Source organism: Trichoderma camerunense (genome assembly GCF_050948025.1).
Source record: "Trichoderma camerunense strain CBS 138272 chromosome Unknown V8C40scaffold_7, whole genome shotgun sequence".
In the NCBI taxonomy this organism is placed as follows: domain Eukaryota; kingdom Fungi; phylum Ascomycota; class Sordariomycetes; order Hypocreales; family Hypocreaceae; genus Trichoderma; species Trichoderma camerunense.
Window position 1 is genome coordinate 921,457 of NW_028145363.1, and position 16,311 is coordinate 937,767.

General features: G+C 51.7%; 4 protein-coding genes across 4 annotated transcripts; all 4 read right to left on the reverse strand.

The window, feature by feature from the left end:
- Positions 1 to 70: 70 nt before the first annotated feature.
- On the reverse strand, positions 71 to 2,716 carry V8C40DRAFT_242793 (uncharacterized protein). The gene is made up of 2 exons (XM_083215288.1): positions 1,525 to 2,716; positions 71 to 1,464 (listed from the first exon to the last, which is right to left on the reverse strand). Exons 1-2 carry the CDS (start codon positions 2,449 to 2,451, stop codon positions 247 to 249), a joined length of 2,145 nt encoding a protein of 714 aa, XP_083074255.1. The 5' UTR covers positions 2,452 to 2,716; the 3' UTR covers positions 71 to 246.
- Positions 2,717 to 2,810: 94 nt separating this feature from the next.
- V8C40DRAFT_286730 (ubiquitin-related domain-containing protein) lies at positions 2,811 to 4,084 on the reverse strand (the record flags this gene model as incomplete). The annotated part of the gene is made up of 2 exons (XM_083222566.1): positions 2,811 to 3,788; positions 3,847 to 4,084. The coding sequence occupies 2 exons, from the start codon at positions 4,082 to 4,084 to the stop codon at positions 3,109 to 3,111; spliced, it is 918 nt and encodes a 305-aa protein (XP_083074256.1). The 3' UTR covers positions 2,811 to 3,108.
- Positions 4,085 to 6,626: 2,542 nt separating this feature from the next.
- On the reverse strand, positions 6,627 to 7,286 carry V8C40DRAFT_264955 (uncharacterized protein; the record flags this gene model as incomplete). The annotated part of the gene is made up of 1 exon (XM_083219593.1): positions 6,627 to 7,286. The coding sequence occupies one exon, from the start codon at positions 7,284 to 7,286 to the stop codon at positions 6,627 to 6,629; it is 660 nt and encodes a 219-aa protein (XP_083074257.1).
- A 2,208-nt stretch (positions 7,287 to 9,494) lies between these two features.
- On the reverse strand, positions 9,495 to 12,379 carry V8C40DRAFT_205234 (Zn(II)2Cys6 transcription factor domain-containing protein). Its single transcript, XM_083212038.1, has 3 exons — positions 11,361 to 12,379; positions 9,818 to 11,294; positions 9,495 to 9,745 (listed from the first exon to the last, which is right to left on the reverse strand). Exons 1-3 carry the CDS (start codon positions 12,204 to 12,206, stop codon positions 9,645 to 9,647), a joined length of 2,424 nt encoding a protein of 807 aa, XP_083074258.1. The 5' UTR covers positions 12,207 to 12,379; the 3' UTR covers positions 9,495 to 9,644.
- Between the last annotated feature and the right edge of the window lie 3,932 nt (positions 12,380 to 16,311).

A 16,311-nucleotide genomic window follows, 5' to 3' on the forward strand; every position in this document is an offset into this window, starting at 1 on the left:
ACAACTCTCCCAAGGCTGCATGCGAGATGGCGGGCCATGCAAGGGGCAACTCCTGCTGTGTTCTGTCTGCTTCTTTGTAAGAATCAAATGCCATTACTACCTAGTATTACAATGGATTCTATTGGAGTATCCTAAACAAGATGCCATCGCCGTAACCAACCCCGCTCACCCACCACCAAAACTCCATCCAAGATAGCCAACTCATCGCTGTGACGACCAAATCGCTATAAAACTCGAAACTGCCAATCACTTCTTCCCCTTCTTTTTGTTGTTCGCCTTCTTCTTCCTGCTTTCGGGAACACTCATAGTGCCCCCCTCAAGCTCCCCCTCCTCGATCTGCCCCTCATTCTCCAGCTCTTTAAGCTTCTGCTGCCCAGAGATGAACATGGTCAAGTCTCGATTCATTTCCTTCAGTTCTGCATTTTCCGCCCTGAGCTCCTCCAGCTGCTTGCGTATCGCCTCGACATCAGTGTCCAGATGCTCAATGCGTTTCATCAGCCCTTCATTAAGTCGTTTTTCTTCTTGTAGTGACTGGCCAAGACTCCTAGCGAGGTTCTCTCCCTTCTTCGCCTTGTTCCTCTCCCGTTCAAGATCGCGCTCCAGCTGCGGGAGCGTCTCTCTGTTCAAGACTCCATATTCTTCCTGCAGAGTAGCATGTTGTTGCCGAGTTTCTGACAGCTCCGCTATTGCCTTTTCATACTCGGCCGAGGTTTTCGAAGCCTTATTAGCACTCTTGTTGATCATTCCCTCGTAATAGGCCCTCTGAGACTCGAGTTGGCTCCCTAGCAAATGAGTATATTCGAGGCCAATCGTCTCCAATTTTGCCCGCGGGACCATGTCCTCATCCGCCCCTTCACCATTGGCGGTGTAGTTACCTCTTCCCGGAAGCTCGACGACCTTGCCATCGCCTTTGTCGCGAATGAGACGATGCACCCACATGTCACCCGCATAATCCCACACATGTTGTGTTTCCAGCTCCAAAGCAAAGCAGTGTGCTGTGTCTTTCCAGTGATCTTTGGCATGACCTCCTTTATATCGGCCACACCCCAGATAACCACATATAAGGCATATCCAGAGATCGTCAGCGCAATCACACACGCTGCACAGATTCGAGGCCGACCCTCCAAACGGTTGGCTGTAGGGATTTGACGGATCTCTCTCCTCGGAAGGGTTCGTAAACCGGCAGACCGGGCAGCCGGCTCCTTTCCAGCGCTGTAGACACGTGCAATGGAAGACGTGAGAGCACGGCACAGTCATTAATCCATTCGTCTCGTCCATTCTTTCTAGGCAGACGGGGCATGTGGGCAGCTCCACAAGGCTTGGAGTCGGAGGTGGGAAAGGCTTCAGGCTATTCGAAATGGCCGACGAAGACGACGAAAGAGAATATTCGTGCCCCCGAGATGGGCTTGGTCGTTCGAATGTGATGCTCTTGACGAAGACCACGTGGCAGGCTTGGGATTGTGACTGTTGCGAAGGTCAGCATATGTCGGCTTTGCAATAGAGTAGCATGTTTCAATGACTTACCCCCATAGAGTTGAATATCTTGCCATTATACTCTCGCCTCCACAGTTTCGCCTGCTTGCTATCGCGAAACTTGAGCAAGACCAGATACCGATTCATTCGCGAGGTCATAACCATTCGGCAGTGACTAATGTCGTTCTGCCATCGTTCTCCCAAGAAGCCCAAGAAATCCCCGGGTGTCATGTAGGCCGGGACAGCAGGAATACAGAGCGTGGTGCAATCTTGCATGTTTTCAGTTTCTTCTGCCACCTCGTGGGTGGAAGCAAGCCCAGCAGTCTCGTCGCCCTCCCTGTAGAAATGCACGATGCCCCATCCAACTTCTGTATTCTTGCCCTCCAGCTCAACAAACTCTGCCTTTGTCGCCGTTCCTGAGCCGCTAAACGGCGGGCCCAGATCTGGTGCGGCGGATGGTCCAGCGACAGCAGTAGCCGCCGCCTTGCCTTCTCCAGCCATGTTGTTGTTTTTGTATAAGCCGGGGTCTAACGTTTCGATATTGATGCGCCCAAATCTCCAGTCTCGGATTGCAGTCTGCGGTTCCAAGGCAGCCGTTGACGGCGGTAGAGGATAGCTATTCGCTCGTCCCAACAACTGTCGCCCTGGCAGGCCTTCGATTTCTCCTCCGGTTTCTGTGGGTGGTCGCGGGGTCCCGCAGTCTATGACTCCAGATTTCGAGTTTGCGCCAAGCCCAGCTCTGCGGTCCAACGTAGCCAGAGCTCCAAAAGATATACGTCTACTTCTATCTGGTAGATCTGTATTGCGCGCCGCCGATCGATGAGGTGGGGGATGGGCTGGAAGGTCGTCAAAAATGCTGGAATCGTTCGATGGAAGCCAAATATCTCGGCTGTTCTGCGCCGCAAATGTGTCTTGTCCGGCAGCAGGATTTTCGGTCGGATAAAGCTCGAATTTGATATGGAAGAAAAAAGAAGTCATCTCCAAGTTTTCGGCACCCTCATAAGGCTATTCAGGTATGATACGCCAGCTGGTGAAGTTGCAGTAGGGATAATGAGAAACAAGTTTGCAGGGATAAAATTTGGAGAGCTAGAAGCCGTGGGCGAGTTCAGTATTCATATCAAGGTATCAAGGCGGGAAAAAATGTTTAATTCTGAAACGGGCCGAGGAGAGCCGATTCATTAACATGGCGACCCCTTGCGAGCATAAATGTCAGGTCGAGAGACACATTTTAAAGAGCTGGTGGAGGAAGGTTACGAATCGCTAGAAGCTTCACGAAGCAAGTGGCGGCTCTGCCTTTGAGACTGGCCCCACTAACTGCAACCACTGCGGTATATGCATACATGATAACCGACCGCCATGGCCTGATTTTCAATTACGACTTGCTACTGTACGATATCGAATTCATTTCACTCAAGTTCATGATGGAGGAGAGAATATTGTTTGCGACTTGTCAATGTTGACAGTCAGAGGTGTATTGGCGCGTACCGTGATATCGGTCACGCTGAAATGTGCTATCATAAACTATGTTGACCAGTGCAATGGCCAAGTTCCCATATCTGCTTTAAAAAGAAATTCCCAAAAACGCCCAACCGTCCAATTCAGTCGTAACAGTGCGGTCGTAAGCAAAAGACACCTTTACTGGCCACCACGAAGACGCAGAACCAAGTGCAGTGTGCTCTCCTTCTGGATGTTGTAGTCGCTCAAGGTGCGACCGTCTTCCAGCTGCTTACCAGCAAAGATCAAGCGCTGCTGGTCAGGAGGAATGCCCTCCTTGTCCTGAATCTTGGACTTGACGTTGTCGATGGTGTCGGAAGATTCCACCTCGAGGGTGATTGTCTTGCCGGTCAGAGTCTTGACGAAAATCTGCATACCACCACGAAGACGGAGGACAAGGTGAAGTGTGCTCTCCTTCTGAATGTTGTAGTCGCTCAAGGTGCGACCGTCCTCGAGCTGCTTACCAGCAAAGATAAGACGCTGCTGATCCGGGGGAATACCCTCCTTGTCCTGAATCTTTGACTTAACATTGTCGATGGTGTCTGATGACTCAACCTCCAATGTAATGGTCTTGCCGGTCAACGTCTTGACGAAGATCTGCATACCACCACGGAGACGAAGGACAAGGTGGAGAGTGGACTCCTTCTGGATGTTGTAGTCGGAGAGGGTTCGGCCATCCTCAAGCTGCTTACCAGCGAAGATCAGTCGCTGCTGGTCAGGAGGAATGCCCTCCTTGTCCTGGATCTTGGACTTGACGTTGTCGATGGTATCAGATGACTCCACCTCGAGGGTGATGGTCTTTCCAGTGAGGGTCTTGACGACTGAAGGATGTTGTTAGTCACAGTTGGTTGGATAGAAAGGCTGAATCAGATAACTTACAGATCTGCATACCACCACGAAGGCGGAGGACCAGGTGGAGGGTGGACTCCTTCTGGATGTTGTAGTCGGACAGAGTTCGGCCATCCTCGAGTTGCTTGCCAGCGAAAATCAGTCGCTGCTGGTCAGGAGGAATGCCCTCCTTGTCCTGGATCTTGGACTTCACATTGTCGATGGTATCGGAAGACTCGACCTCGAGGGTGATGGTCTTGCCGGTGAGGGTCTTGACGAAGATTTGCATGGTGGCGGATTAAGCTTTGGCCGCTGGGAGATTCGTAGAGAGTGCAAGAAGATGCGCTGTTAACGGATATTCCTTAGGGTGGAAGAGATGTGAGAAGTGTTTGGTGTGGTATGAGAAGAGGAAAAGAGAGAGAACGTGAAAATGGCTGCTGACGGGCAAGAGGTCCTTATGTAGGGACGAGAGGAGAGGAGTGGCAGCCTGAAGGGGGGCGGTGACGCTTTGGCAAGGCCGAGCGAGGAGGAGACAGGCGCAGTGACCAGTGACAAGCTGGGCGCCCCATCTCGCCGCCTTGCAGGAGGTCACTGGTACGTACCGGCGAGTGAGTGGCAAGCGGCCATGATTCATCAGCCAAAGGCGCCAAAGGCCCCGAGAATGCTCCAGAACCGTCCGGGGAAGGCGAGGTGCTGCCGGTACCTCGACCGCGCGCAGCTGGCCGGTGGGACTCGATGTACTTGTGGGCCCGCATCCGGATAAATCGCTGCCACTAAGCACCAAGGCAGTCACCCTATCGAAAACGCAGTGGGGCTTATCGCTCGGCTGTGTCCAATAGCGGAGGCTGCTGGCGTATCATCCGCGCCCCTCTTTGTGCCTCTGTCTCCGCCGTGGTGAAGCGCTGCCAGCCTCTTGTTCCCTTGTGCTCTGTTTGCGCAGCGTGCAGTGGCAATAGTCTAATTATTACAGTACCCAGCAGGAGGCAAAACGCGGAGAATACAAAAGGTGAGTCAAATAGCCGCCGCCTTTGCATCGTCTTTGACACCTCAGCTGGCTCTTTTTTTTTTTCTCTATGGCACGATGAATTAATTCTCTGCAGCAGGCCAAGATGCCGCCCTTCGCCCGAGATACGGATGATGCGACGGAGTTGCTCGGATGCACCATCGCGTTATCAGACCAGCGGTCAGCGTCAGTGACGTATTTGCAATCTCGAAGGCCCTTCTCGTCCTGCATCTAGATTGGGCTGCAGCTTCGAAACGACAAATTACCGCGCAACTCGCAATCTGCTACTAGCGGTAGTTTGGCATGGGATGGCTTATTCATTCCTTTCCAAAACGCCAGCGCCGGTCCAGGAACAGGAAAGAATCTTCTGCCGCCAGAATCAGGTTTTCGTCATACGAGCCAGGGTCCGATGCAGCGATTGCATCACCTCCGCGATTTCGACCTCAGGAGGGGCCGAGACAGGCGCCCGTTTTTAGCAGCCACCAGACTTGGTTTCGCGCGATACCGGGCGGGGCCTGGCCATTCACGGTGGGGTTCTATTCTACGAACTGTCGCTTTGACGATTGCACGATAACGGCCTTTGATGGCATCGGACGGCAATGAGCGTAGTAGCCAATAATTGTGAGACAATTGCTGAAGAAAAACTTGAAAGAGATGCCGACAATGGCAAGGGCGGTTAAAGGGCACATGGCAAATGTCGCTCCCAAATGTCTCTCAAAGAGCCGGAAATAGCGAGCGGCTCTTCTTTTTCTCAGACATTGGCCGTAGTGAAGCCCCCATCATGATATTCGACGAGATGCCGTAGATCGTCCAAAGAACAACCTTTTGTTCCTGAGCCAAATTTCGACGTGATACCCTTTTAGTGCTCAACTACGTAGATCTTGAGTTTTCTGGGCAGATCAACAAGTGATGCGCTCTCTCGCTTGCATCTTTTCACGGATGGAGTGCGGAGACTAACAGCTGGAGCTGAATTGAGAACCTGGATGGAAGACCCGCAAAGCTTGTTTGTTCCACACTCGGCTGTATTTTTAGATCCAGGACCACTGGAGCTAAGCTGGAGAAGAACTCGACAATCTCTCTAGACATGTTACTTCGCAGGATTTACTTTCTCAAGATCCGAAAATCACAAACTTTTTGAATTGTAGAGCTACCTATGGTGAGAGTTGAAGGGAATCCTTAACAACTCAAAGGTGCCGCCGAGATAAAGAATCTCAAGCATCAGCTAAGTTTAGTACTAGTAGCAGCCATAAAAGGAGTCTGCTTCAAGATAAACCATTCCACCGCATATTGCAATCCCATTTTTAGGGTAAGCTCCGTCCGAGAGTCAAAGTGAAGAAGAAAAATAAATAGCCACTTCATGCGTTAAAAAGAAACCAGCCCATGTAGCATGATAGAGGATAAGAAGAAAAAGAAATAGCAAATTCCTCAGCCTATAAGCCACCAAACTCCATTCCTCCCTAATCACCATTTTCTTGCGCCGCTCTGTTCTCTCCCGAATAATAGAGGCATAGGCGACCGACGACGTATGAGTCGAGATGTTCGCTTCCCTACTTGTACATTAGCCTCGTATCAAATTGCGTCTACATGTCGTGCACATACCTTTCTTTTCTGTTTTCCTTTTCTTGTTTCGTTGCTGCCGCTTCGTTTGTCATGTTTGACATCTGATAACTACCTTCACTCCATGTTGACGATGGAGAGACGGCCTCCGCTGCACATATAACTCAGTTTGTTTGAAATGCCGCCCATTGCTTTGCCTTGCGTAGGAACTTTATGTGGCACGCGAATTTTGCTGTACCAGCTCCCCTCAAGCGCTTGCCGGGGATCATTCCTATTCCTCAGCCTTGATGCAGCGCCGTTTCTGGCTTGGGGATTCATCCTCTTCACTGTTGTCATCACAGTCGTCTCCATTCCCATTACCAGCAGTCTTATACCAGAGTTCCATAAACTGACGGATCTTGGGGGCTCCTCGGTTCTTCTTCAGGAGACTTTCCACCTTTTGGCACTTATTTCGCAGCAGTGGAAGCAAATCTGCTGGATACTTGTTCCTGAAAAGCCCTAGCAAACCTAGAAGCAGAGCTATCGCCTCGGCTGTTTTCTCGTCCTGAATAAGAGCTTTGCGGATCAGGTAATTTCTGGTAAAGAATGGCAAAGACTGTTTGTCGATCTGAATACCCATCAGTTTATATAAGCCGACAGCGGCGTTGTCAACCTCTATTAGATTTGGCGCATGCTGACACGCTGTCATGATGAAGTTGAATCTTTGCCAGTCCAATTCCTCTTCTCCACAGGCTTGGATAAGCTTCTGATACAGAAACGACTTTGATCTCACGGGTATGGGTGTATTTTTTAGTTCATGCTTCAAGGTGGCCCAAACAGGATGAGTAGACTTCGGGAAGCCTTGTAAAATGGTGAGGGCCTCATAGTAGCATGCTTCTTCAACCATGGGCGATTTGCGCTTCGGTGGCTTGTCTTTCGAGAGGCTACCCATGAGAGTTGGGCGAGCATCAGTCTGGACGGTGGTATCTGCACCTGGTTGAAATCAGTAGGTATTCTCAAGAATCATCTCCTGTACCAAATCATTCATATTCGACTTACTCATGTTGAGAAATTGAAATGAGTTGAAGCAGAATGATTAGAATAAGAATATCTCGGCTAGAAAAAGGCGGTTCTAGATGGACGGGTAGTATCAAAGATCGAAGATGATAAGATGTGTTAGAGGAAGAGGAAGAAGAGAGAAGCAGAGAGCAGTTGCATGGAATATATAGGCGTGCCTAAGCTCCTTGCAGCCTCAGGCTATCAGGGCCATGAGAGAGTGCATCAAATGCAGAGCAGGTGCACGAACACACGAAGGCACCTCTCTCCTGGCCGCCAGGTGGCAGCGTTAACAGGTATCATGCTGAGATCACTCTCTTCCTCCTCCAGTATAGGCTTGCAGTCCTCTTCTCAGCTACACTACAAAGATATCATTGTCCCTCTCCCAGATGTTTCGTAGCATATTCGTGTATCTCAGCCTATAGCTCCACGCATAATCAAATTGGCAATGAACGTATCAGACTGTGGGACCTGACACTTTCGGTTCATCTTCAGAGCCTCTCTCCTTCATTCCTATGATTCGACAATATTCCTCCCTTGGCCGCCTCTTCTTCATTCAAGTACCTACCCACTAATTGCACTTGGTCTCTTATCTCGTTCTGAGGTGTATCCTCTGATCAATTTAACATGTCTTCAATTTAACGGCCAACTAACAAGACCATATATCGAGAACAAGGCCTTACTTCGCCTTCTACACTACACAATGCTACCATAAACGCCCTAGGTTAAAGAATAACGTATATCTCGCCAGAAATGAAAAGAGAACTAAATTTATTCATCTTCCAACTTCATTCTCCATGCACCGAAGTAACTTTTTCGTTTCTGGCGAGTTGGTAAACAAGTCTCGTTGATTTGCAGGGTAGGTTGCTGAATCCCCAAAATCCGCTCACTCCACCACAAAACTTGGAGAATTAGACGATGAGTTCAATTAACAGGTACGCATGCCATTTCTCCCACACACTACAATTAGAAACTCAGATATAGGCAACATCATGCAATATTAGTATAGATATCCCTATTTCAACAAATGTATCGTATATATATGATCCATGACACGATTCTAAATAAAATTCTCACCGAACCTCCTACCATAGCTCGATATTACCTCCAACAAAGCACCTTAGGGATATGTACATGCACCTGAGTGATTGTTGTTCCAGAAATGCAATCGCTTGGTCGAGCTAAATAATTAGCTGCTTCTGCAGAGTAAAATGTTTCAGGAATAGTTCTAATCTCACCACATCATGCACACCGCTTCCCGCATGCTTCTCCGATGAAGCCGGGGCTTACTGGAAGAAACACGACCTCTCTTTCTCAGTACCTACGCCCTTATCTCTCTTGATAGCAATTAAGTCTTTCAAGAAGTGGTATCTTATCTCCAACTTCAACTCTGTACTCGGTATATCAAGTGCTCGGTGAAGGGAACGGAGGCAAAGTTACCACAACGCATAACTCGGGCATATGGCGGTGGGGGAACTCTGCCTGCAGCAAGGCTGTGGGCTTACTCACACAAACATTGAATCACTGGTCAAGGCGATCATCATTAGGAGAAACAGTTGCTTCCATTAACAATAGTCAAAGCCGTTTTTTTATTCGTGGCATTCCCAGCCATCGCACCCAACTGCCTAACTGGTCAAGGCATCATGTCAAATCATCCCGCTCCATCCAAGGCCAGGTCAATAGCTGTGGCCCAAGGCGCCTAAATACCATGCATGTTCGTCTATGCTGCATAACCACTCGTCTGTAGATCCCATAACACTACATCATGCAACATGATCCCGTAACGAACATAACCGAGAGTTTCCACCTCTCCGCCGCAAAAAAAGCAAAAAATCAAACCGCAAATCGCAAATTCCCGTGTTGAAAGATGAGCTGCCCGATGGAGTAAAACCAAAAGTGTAAAGATAGATAGAGATAGGGATGAAAGGAGAGGTCTTCTTCTTCAAGTCATACATTCGTGGAAGAAAGTCATATCAAGCTCGTTAGACATTCCGCAATACCGTCGTGTTGTATGGCGGCGGTCAACCAATGAAGAGAATAGAAACGCTAAGGTGAAGTAGATGGCGAGCTCAGAAGTCGTCCTCAAAGATTTATGCAGAGAATCTTATCACAACGCCGTCGCTGAATGACCGTAAAAAGATTCATGTAAAAAGAAAGTCGTGAAGGAAATGATGGTGACGAGCGCGTCTACTAGAGCCTGCCCCATACATGACAATGAAAAATTGAAACAAACAAAACAATTAGAAACCCTCTATTAGTTAGCCCGAATAACAAGCTTCGACAAGAACTTGTTTGAAAGCGAATCAAAATCGTAGCGGTCAAACTTGGCTTCTCTCCGAGTTCGCAAGTAAGCCTCTGAAAGGTTTCGTTAGCATACCGTACCACTCACGTAACCATGTTTGATGGAGCACAGGTGTGCAAACTTACCATGCTTGATGACATGCTGTCGCACCTCGGTCATGGCATCACAGACGGCGACATTGTTGTGAAGCAGGTGGCCGTGCTCACGGGTGTCCCAGTCGGTGAAGGCTGGGAGCTTCTGAGAGATGGCGTGGAAGAGGCCCACAATAACACCGACAGGGGTGGTTTCCATGTCGTTGCAGAACTTGTTCACCGCCACAGGGTCAGGGACGCGGTAGTGGCAGTCAAACTGCATCTCTTCCCACACAGCCAGGAGGATGGAGGCCAGGAGGAAGATGGTGGGCCAGTTCTTCATCTTCTCGCCGCTGTAGACACCGGAGTAGAGAGCAGAGAGTTCCTCCAGGATGTCCTTCTGAAGCTCGCGCCACATGTCAGCCAGAGCACACTTAATCTGGAAGTTGATCATGACAGGCGCAACGGTGCGGCCGTAGTACTTGGAGTCCTCATCGTCGATCTGACCGTCAAGGGGCATCTCGGATCCCTGGCTCTCAACCATGGTGATGTGCATAGTTAAGTTGTAAGCAAGGACCAACTTAAGGGCCTTTCGGATGACAGGCATCTTCTCCTTGACGTAGTAACGGTGAGCAGTCTTGAGGATCTCGGTGATGAAGGGAGTGCCCTCAAAGTGGTCGTCAATGAAGTCCTCAAAGGGGCCCTCAATGTGCTTGTCGAGATACTCAGAAAGAGCATCAATGCGGATACCCTCAGCGCCGACGTCGAGCTTCTCAGTGCGAGTCTCAAAGTCAATGGTGTCGTTGGTGGTGATATACGACTCGACCCACTCGACGGAGAAGCAACTGTCATCGGCAACGTAGACCTCACGAACCATGACAGGCAGGGCAAAGCCATAGCCGTGGGTGATCCACATGAGTGTCTCCTTCTGGGCAAAGCCCTTGACGTTATAGACAGATACTCCACGGTCCATGTGCCTCTCATAGTCGGCCTTCCAGTCCTTCATAAAGTAGCCAATGTCCTTGATGTCAATTCGAGTGCAGGGGACTTGCCAGAGACGAGCGTGGGATGGCTGGCATCCAGCGCAGGGCTCTCCCTTATCGCAAGTTTTCTTAAGGAATTTGCATCGCAGGCAAGCACGAAGCTTTCTTATCTCGCTGGCTTGCTTTCGCTGCTCTGGCAAAAGAGGACCCTTTCTGCGGCCAACCTTCTTCTCGACAGATCCATCCTTCTTTCCGTTGGAAATGCGCCTGACGACGGTCTTGGGTGTCTTGGCAATTGGGCTCTTGCGAATGCCCGTGCCGCCAGCGCTCCTCCTTGAGGTGGTGCTAGACGAAGAGGGAGACACTGAGCCTGCTCCACTGCCGGGGCTGTGGCGGGTGGAGGACTCGCCCTTGATGGAGACCGGGGCAGCTACCGTGGTAGGGCTATGGTTGTGGCTATGGCTATGGCTATGGCCATGGCTGTTGTCATGGCTGTGGTGGTGACCATCTGCAGAATAGCAATTCCGGTGTCCGTTGTGGTTGTCCGCCTGGCCATCAGAGTCTGGTGAGAAAGGCGAATAAGGGAAGGGGGGGATTTCCTCGAAGCTACCGACCTCGACCGAGTTGCCACCGTCTGAAGAATCAGAGTTGGTTCGCAGATGAAGTGTCTGCGAGGGGTTGAAGATGGCGGCACTTGGGGCAGGCTGAAATAGCTCATGGCCAGGGTGTCCCCAGTCTACCATTGCCCACCCATCGCCAGATGAAGAGGATGGTAATGAGAGGACCTCAAGATACGTTCCAGTGGGTGAATTGCTGCCAACGGTGGGCAGACCCTCGAGCTGCAGAGTGTTTTGAAAGTCCTGCCAGTTTCCCATTCCTGCGCCTCCCCAGTGCATTGCGTGTGCGGTGTCATCCAAGGCAGGCATCGAGCTGAAGGGCGACTCAAGCAGATGCGTCTGCAAGGCAGCCTGAGTCGTCGCCGGTAGATATTCGAGAGGGTGGTATCCGGGAAAGGCATTGAAGTTCAACAGCGTAGATTCCTGGATGTAATGTGACAGGTCGTGAGCGGGCAAAGTCTGGTGCTGCGCAGCGGAAGCCGCCTGTTGCTGATGGTGGTGAAGAGCCCAGTCGGTTAGAGGGTTCGTGTGTTGCTGGTAGGGCGAGTGCTGCAGCGGCGAGTGCTGACTGTGAGGGCTGGACATGTGTGAGAGAGGCGAGTTTGGGTGGTATTCCTCGGGGGAGCTGCCTCGAGCTCCCGGAGGCGAGTTGTGGGCGTTGGCGTTCATGTCGATGGGAAGATTCCAAGAACCAGTGACGAGGTTGGATGCAGGCCCTGGACTCGAGTGAGCTGTGGTTGTGGTTGAGTAGCTATACGCAGCAGCCCGGTCCCGCTGGTGCTGTTCAAAGGTCAGATCGAGTAAGGCATCGCCCCCGCCGTTGACATTGTAGTCGAGGGTCATTCTGGGAGAGAAGAGGAGAGGAACAGTCAAGCGTTCCGCTTGGATGCGAGCAAAGGGCGTATTGTATGAAGTTGAGCCGATGACACCGCTCTTTCGTGATGTTGGCAGTGGCACGCTCGGTGCGTTGAGGGATGATCGGGATTACGGCGGGGAGAGATGGGAAAAAGGAAGAGAAGGGAAGCGTCCGGGGTGCGAAGAGAAACGAAACGGTTTGCTGCAGGCCAGCTGGATAAGGCGCTACGGGACGCTCTTTTTCTTTTCTTGGGTGCCTAGACGAACAGCCGCTGGCAGGTTCCGGCGCCCAGACAAGACAGACAGTTAGTCAGTGCAAGCAAGCAAAGCAGTGCTACCGTGGTGGTACTACTGTGCTGTGCGGTGGTCTGTACAGTTCAGACAGTCTGGCAAGGTGGTGGTGGATGGATGGATGGGATTGAGAGATGGATGGACGTTGGAGTGGGTGGTCGGCGGGTTGGCATGATTTGGAGGCATCGCGAGCGGGGGCTTGAAGAGGCGGTGAGCTCGCTCGCCCAGCCCCGGGCCGGGACGAGCAGCCAATGGGCGCCGCCAAGGCACATCTGCAGCTGCACAGGTGTGGGGCAGCCGGCCGGCGATCCAGCGAGGGCCACAGCGAGGGCCCCAGGGAGCCACAGAGGGTCACAGCGGGCCACAGAAGGGCCACAGAGGGGGACAGAGCGCTACAGGGCCACGGCGCAGACCCCAGGGCCCAATCGGAGCCAAACAATGCACTGTGTCGCCGCCAGGACAGTATGACTTGGCCACGTCCGAGCGACAATGGCGCCATTTGCTGCTCGCTTCGCCCGCACCGCACACAGTGTCGGAGCGCGCTGCCCGCACGTACCGGAGCAGGAGGGGCATCGGGGCGAGACACCGCAGGAGAGAAAGGATCCGAGGGTCCTTGCTACATACATGCACTCGACCAGGACAAGGAGGCTATCATCATGCTGGTCATGATACTAACAGTCTGCTACTGCTACACTACGATACTAGCAGCCGTTTACAGCTCTCGCTCGTCTGTGCTTCGTGCCACCGCGCGACAAGGCCCAGCCATGGCTTGACTCTTCCCTCTGCTAGCCTAACTTAATCTAGCGGAGATCCCGTCGTTTACTGTCCACGGCCTCGATGGAACGCCAGACGAAGCATCAGCAGCGAAAACCATCGCCAGAAGAAGCGACTGCAGTAGCATCGTTTTTGGCTGCGCAGAAACGGAGCGAAGTCCGGCATCATGACTCTCCAGCACTGGCTATTTGCACTGTCCCAATGCCGTCATTTCGCGCACACCAAGGAACGGCGTTTCATTCCGGAGTCCTTCGTCTCTACCCTCTGCCAGATCTGGGCTGCCACGTCTTTGGCACGTTTCCAAATACGAACAAACGCCTCACACTGCACATGCGCTCCGTACGATACGTACATACGAGTGCTACTTCAGACAGCACATCGTATATATTGCCCCCGTGGTCCAACTAGTACTACACGATTCGAGCGAGCCACATCAAGCTCCGGCGTTCCCCCCACTAGACTCCCTTGTCAAGGTTCCATTGCAGCAAGGGTTCATCGGAAAAGTAAGAAGAGAAAAGTGTAAAAAAAAAAATCAAAATGTGAGAAAAAATGTGAGAGCGAGGCCTGAGTGGATACACAGCGCCGCTGTTTGCCTTCGCAGCAGATTCGTTTCGGCTTCTGGACAGGGTGATTCCCCAGCTTGACGAGCGTCTAGCTCATGATACTGACCTAGAATCCAATAGCATCCCGCCATGGGTCAACCAAAACACAAGAAATCAAGAACGAGCGCCTCCCTCGATTCAGGCGGCGGCTTGCAACCCTGGTTGGCCGCCCCATCCGTCCCCAGAGTCCCGGGAGCCCCCTCGAACACATGCCATGCTATAACTCGCTGGTCGACGCCGCCGCTGATGCATTGCCCGTCGAGCTGCGCATAGGAGTGATGCGCTGTCATTTTGTGGCGTGCACACCAAAGCAGCTAAGGCTCCAGCTAAACCCTTATCACCGATCATCCATGGATGGCCAGACTCGATAGATCTGCTGCTCTGCTTCTGCTACGTGTAATGCGGGCGGCACGAATCGAGTGCGTGCGTTGAGTGCCACCATCGTTCGGACGGAAAGCATTGATCCTTTTTCCTTTTTGCCACGGCCCTCGCCATAGCCGCCAGCCAGTCGGGCAGCGTGATGCAACAATGGCCGAACCCAACCTTTGCAAAATCTTGTGTACTCATACGGAGTACAGTACATACATACATGCATGCATGGGAAGCAGGGTGCCGAGACACTCTGCCCTGTAATACCTACTCGTACTAACACACATTGCTCGATACATGGACGGCGGACATCTGAGCCAAGCCAATCCCCCAGCCTCGCCTCCCTTGCCTAAAGCCGTTTAAGCTACACAATGCCTGGGCTGGGAGGACACTGAATCCGAGACATACATATTCCTCTACAGTGAGGCTTGCAGGAATGATGTGCGCCCAAGCAGAATCCAGCTAGATCGGTATTCACCTACACTTTAACGATCGATCATCATTGAGATATGCATGCGGGTGTCCCATGTGCCTTTAGAGTGCTTGATCTCTTTTGCTGCATCGGGTTAACTCTGGCTGTGGGCATTGGCCGGACCATTGCACAAAAGTAGAGACTCGGGACTTATTTAAAAAGGCAAGGGAGGATTGGCGTATTGGCCTTCGGATAGATACCGTCCTCCCCGTCAGTCTGTTGGCCCGCTTGACGATGCAGGAAGCAGGCCTATTCGACCGAGTATCTGCCCAGCAAATGGTGAGCTGCCAGTAGTACGAGACCGGAAGAAAGCTGCTGACCTGGCCCTCGGTGACGGCCGAATCAGATGCGTGATCCTTTCAGTCAATCTTCATCATCATGAGACCGCAGTCAGGCTTGGAGTACTCTATATTTACATCAAACATTCAAGGGCTCTCCATTCCATACCCCAGCCACTCGACTTACATTAGCTAAGCGACGTAACAACACTACCGACGGCTAGTCTCAACACCAACATCTGAGCCTCACCTCGCCATCTGGGTCCGCTAGCCGATGAAAATTTATACTCCGTAACGCCGTTGCCGATAGAGCTCCATACGAGTACATGAACAAGATGCTGAGTCGCGGTACGCGCTGCTCTGCTAGTGCTAGCAATTGTCATGCATTTGCATGGCTCCAAACGGGCAGCTTCTTGTTGCGTGGACGGCCACTCGCCTGATTTTTTCTCAATTTCTCGACTGCCGCAACCGCTCCGCTGCCCAACCGATATGGCATGGCCCCCTGCTACAGCATTGCCCCATGGCCTACCCTGCTTTTCTTTCTCTCTCTTAGCTGCAGCGCGTGTTCAAACGTGCTCTGTTTGGGCAGACTGTACCGCACGATCTCGTACTATTTTCGCTGCGATGCTCTGCTAGCAGGCACCCCTGGAAGACCCATCGCCAGCCACCGGAGTCAGGAAGGTCAGAGCGCTACGCCAAACCTCGCCGTGGGCAAAGAGCACTGAGATGACCCGCCGAGATACTTTGAGCCGGACGCAGTGCTAAACGGCTGGCCAACAAAGAGTCGAAGAGTGCGGAAATGCCTTCCTCGGCGAACGTGTTCCGGCCCAACCCCGCCTCAGGCTGTTGATGTGTGTTACATCCTGCCCTCGGTTGTCTGAGACACAAGATCACATTACCCACTTTGGAAGATCTGGGAGGACCAAGGCAAAAGAGAAGCCCGCCAAGAGCCGAGGAGGGCCCTTGCACAGCCGACGACAGTACTCCGTACTTCGCGGCGCGTGATACCATGCTCCCACGGTCATGATATACTACTTACTACTCGTGCCAAATGCTTGATTGAAGGGTCTGCCCATATTGATATGCCACGATGTCGATCAACAGACCTTGTTCCGTCCTGTCTGCGGCGGAAGCCCCCCATGCGAAGGTTTATTGGCAAAGTTGTTTGATGCCTGATCTTCTTCCCAGAACACTCACCCACTTCTTAACAGGGTTCTTAATCCATGATATTCTATGAGTTATTCTAGACTACAACTACAGGTCAGAGCATGGTCCTCAGTTCAGGGGAGCTCTGGTATATCTCAGCC

Excerpts from the sequence above, each read along its gene's own strand:
- V8C40DRAFT_205234 (XM_083212038.1), bottom strand. The coding sequence starts at position 12,206 with ATGACCCTCGACTACAATGTCAACGGCGGGGGCGATGCCTTACTCGAT. Across the intron at positions 11,295-11,360 it reads ACGGTGGCAACTCGGTCGAG|GCGGACAACCACAACGGACA; the intron begins GTCGGTAGCTTC and ends TCTGATGGCCAG. Across the intron at positions 9,746-9,817 it reads ACAGCATGTCATCAAGCATG|AGGCTTACTTGCGAACTCGG; the intron begins GTAAGTTTGCAC and ends GAAACCTTTCAG.
- V8C40DRAFT_242793 (XM_083215288.1), bottom strand. The coding sequence starts at position 2,451 with ATGACTTCTTTTTTCTTCCATATCAAATTCGAGCTTTATCCGACCGAA. Across the intron at positions 1,465-1,524 it reads AGATATTCAACTCTATGGGG|TCACAATCCCAAGCCTGCCA; the intron begins GTAAGTCATTGA and ends CCTTCGCAACAG.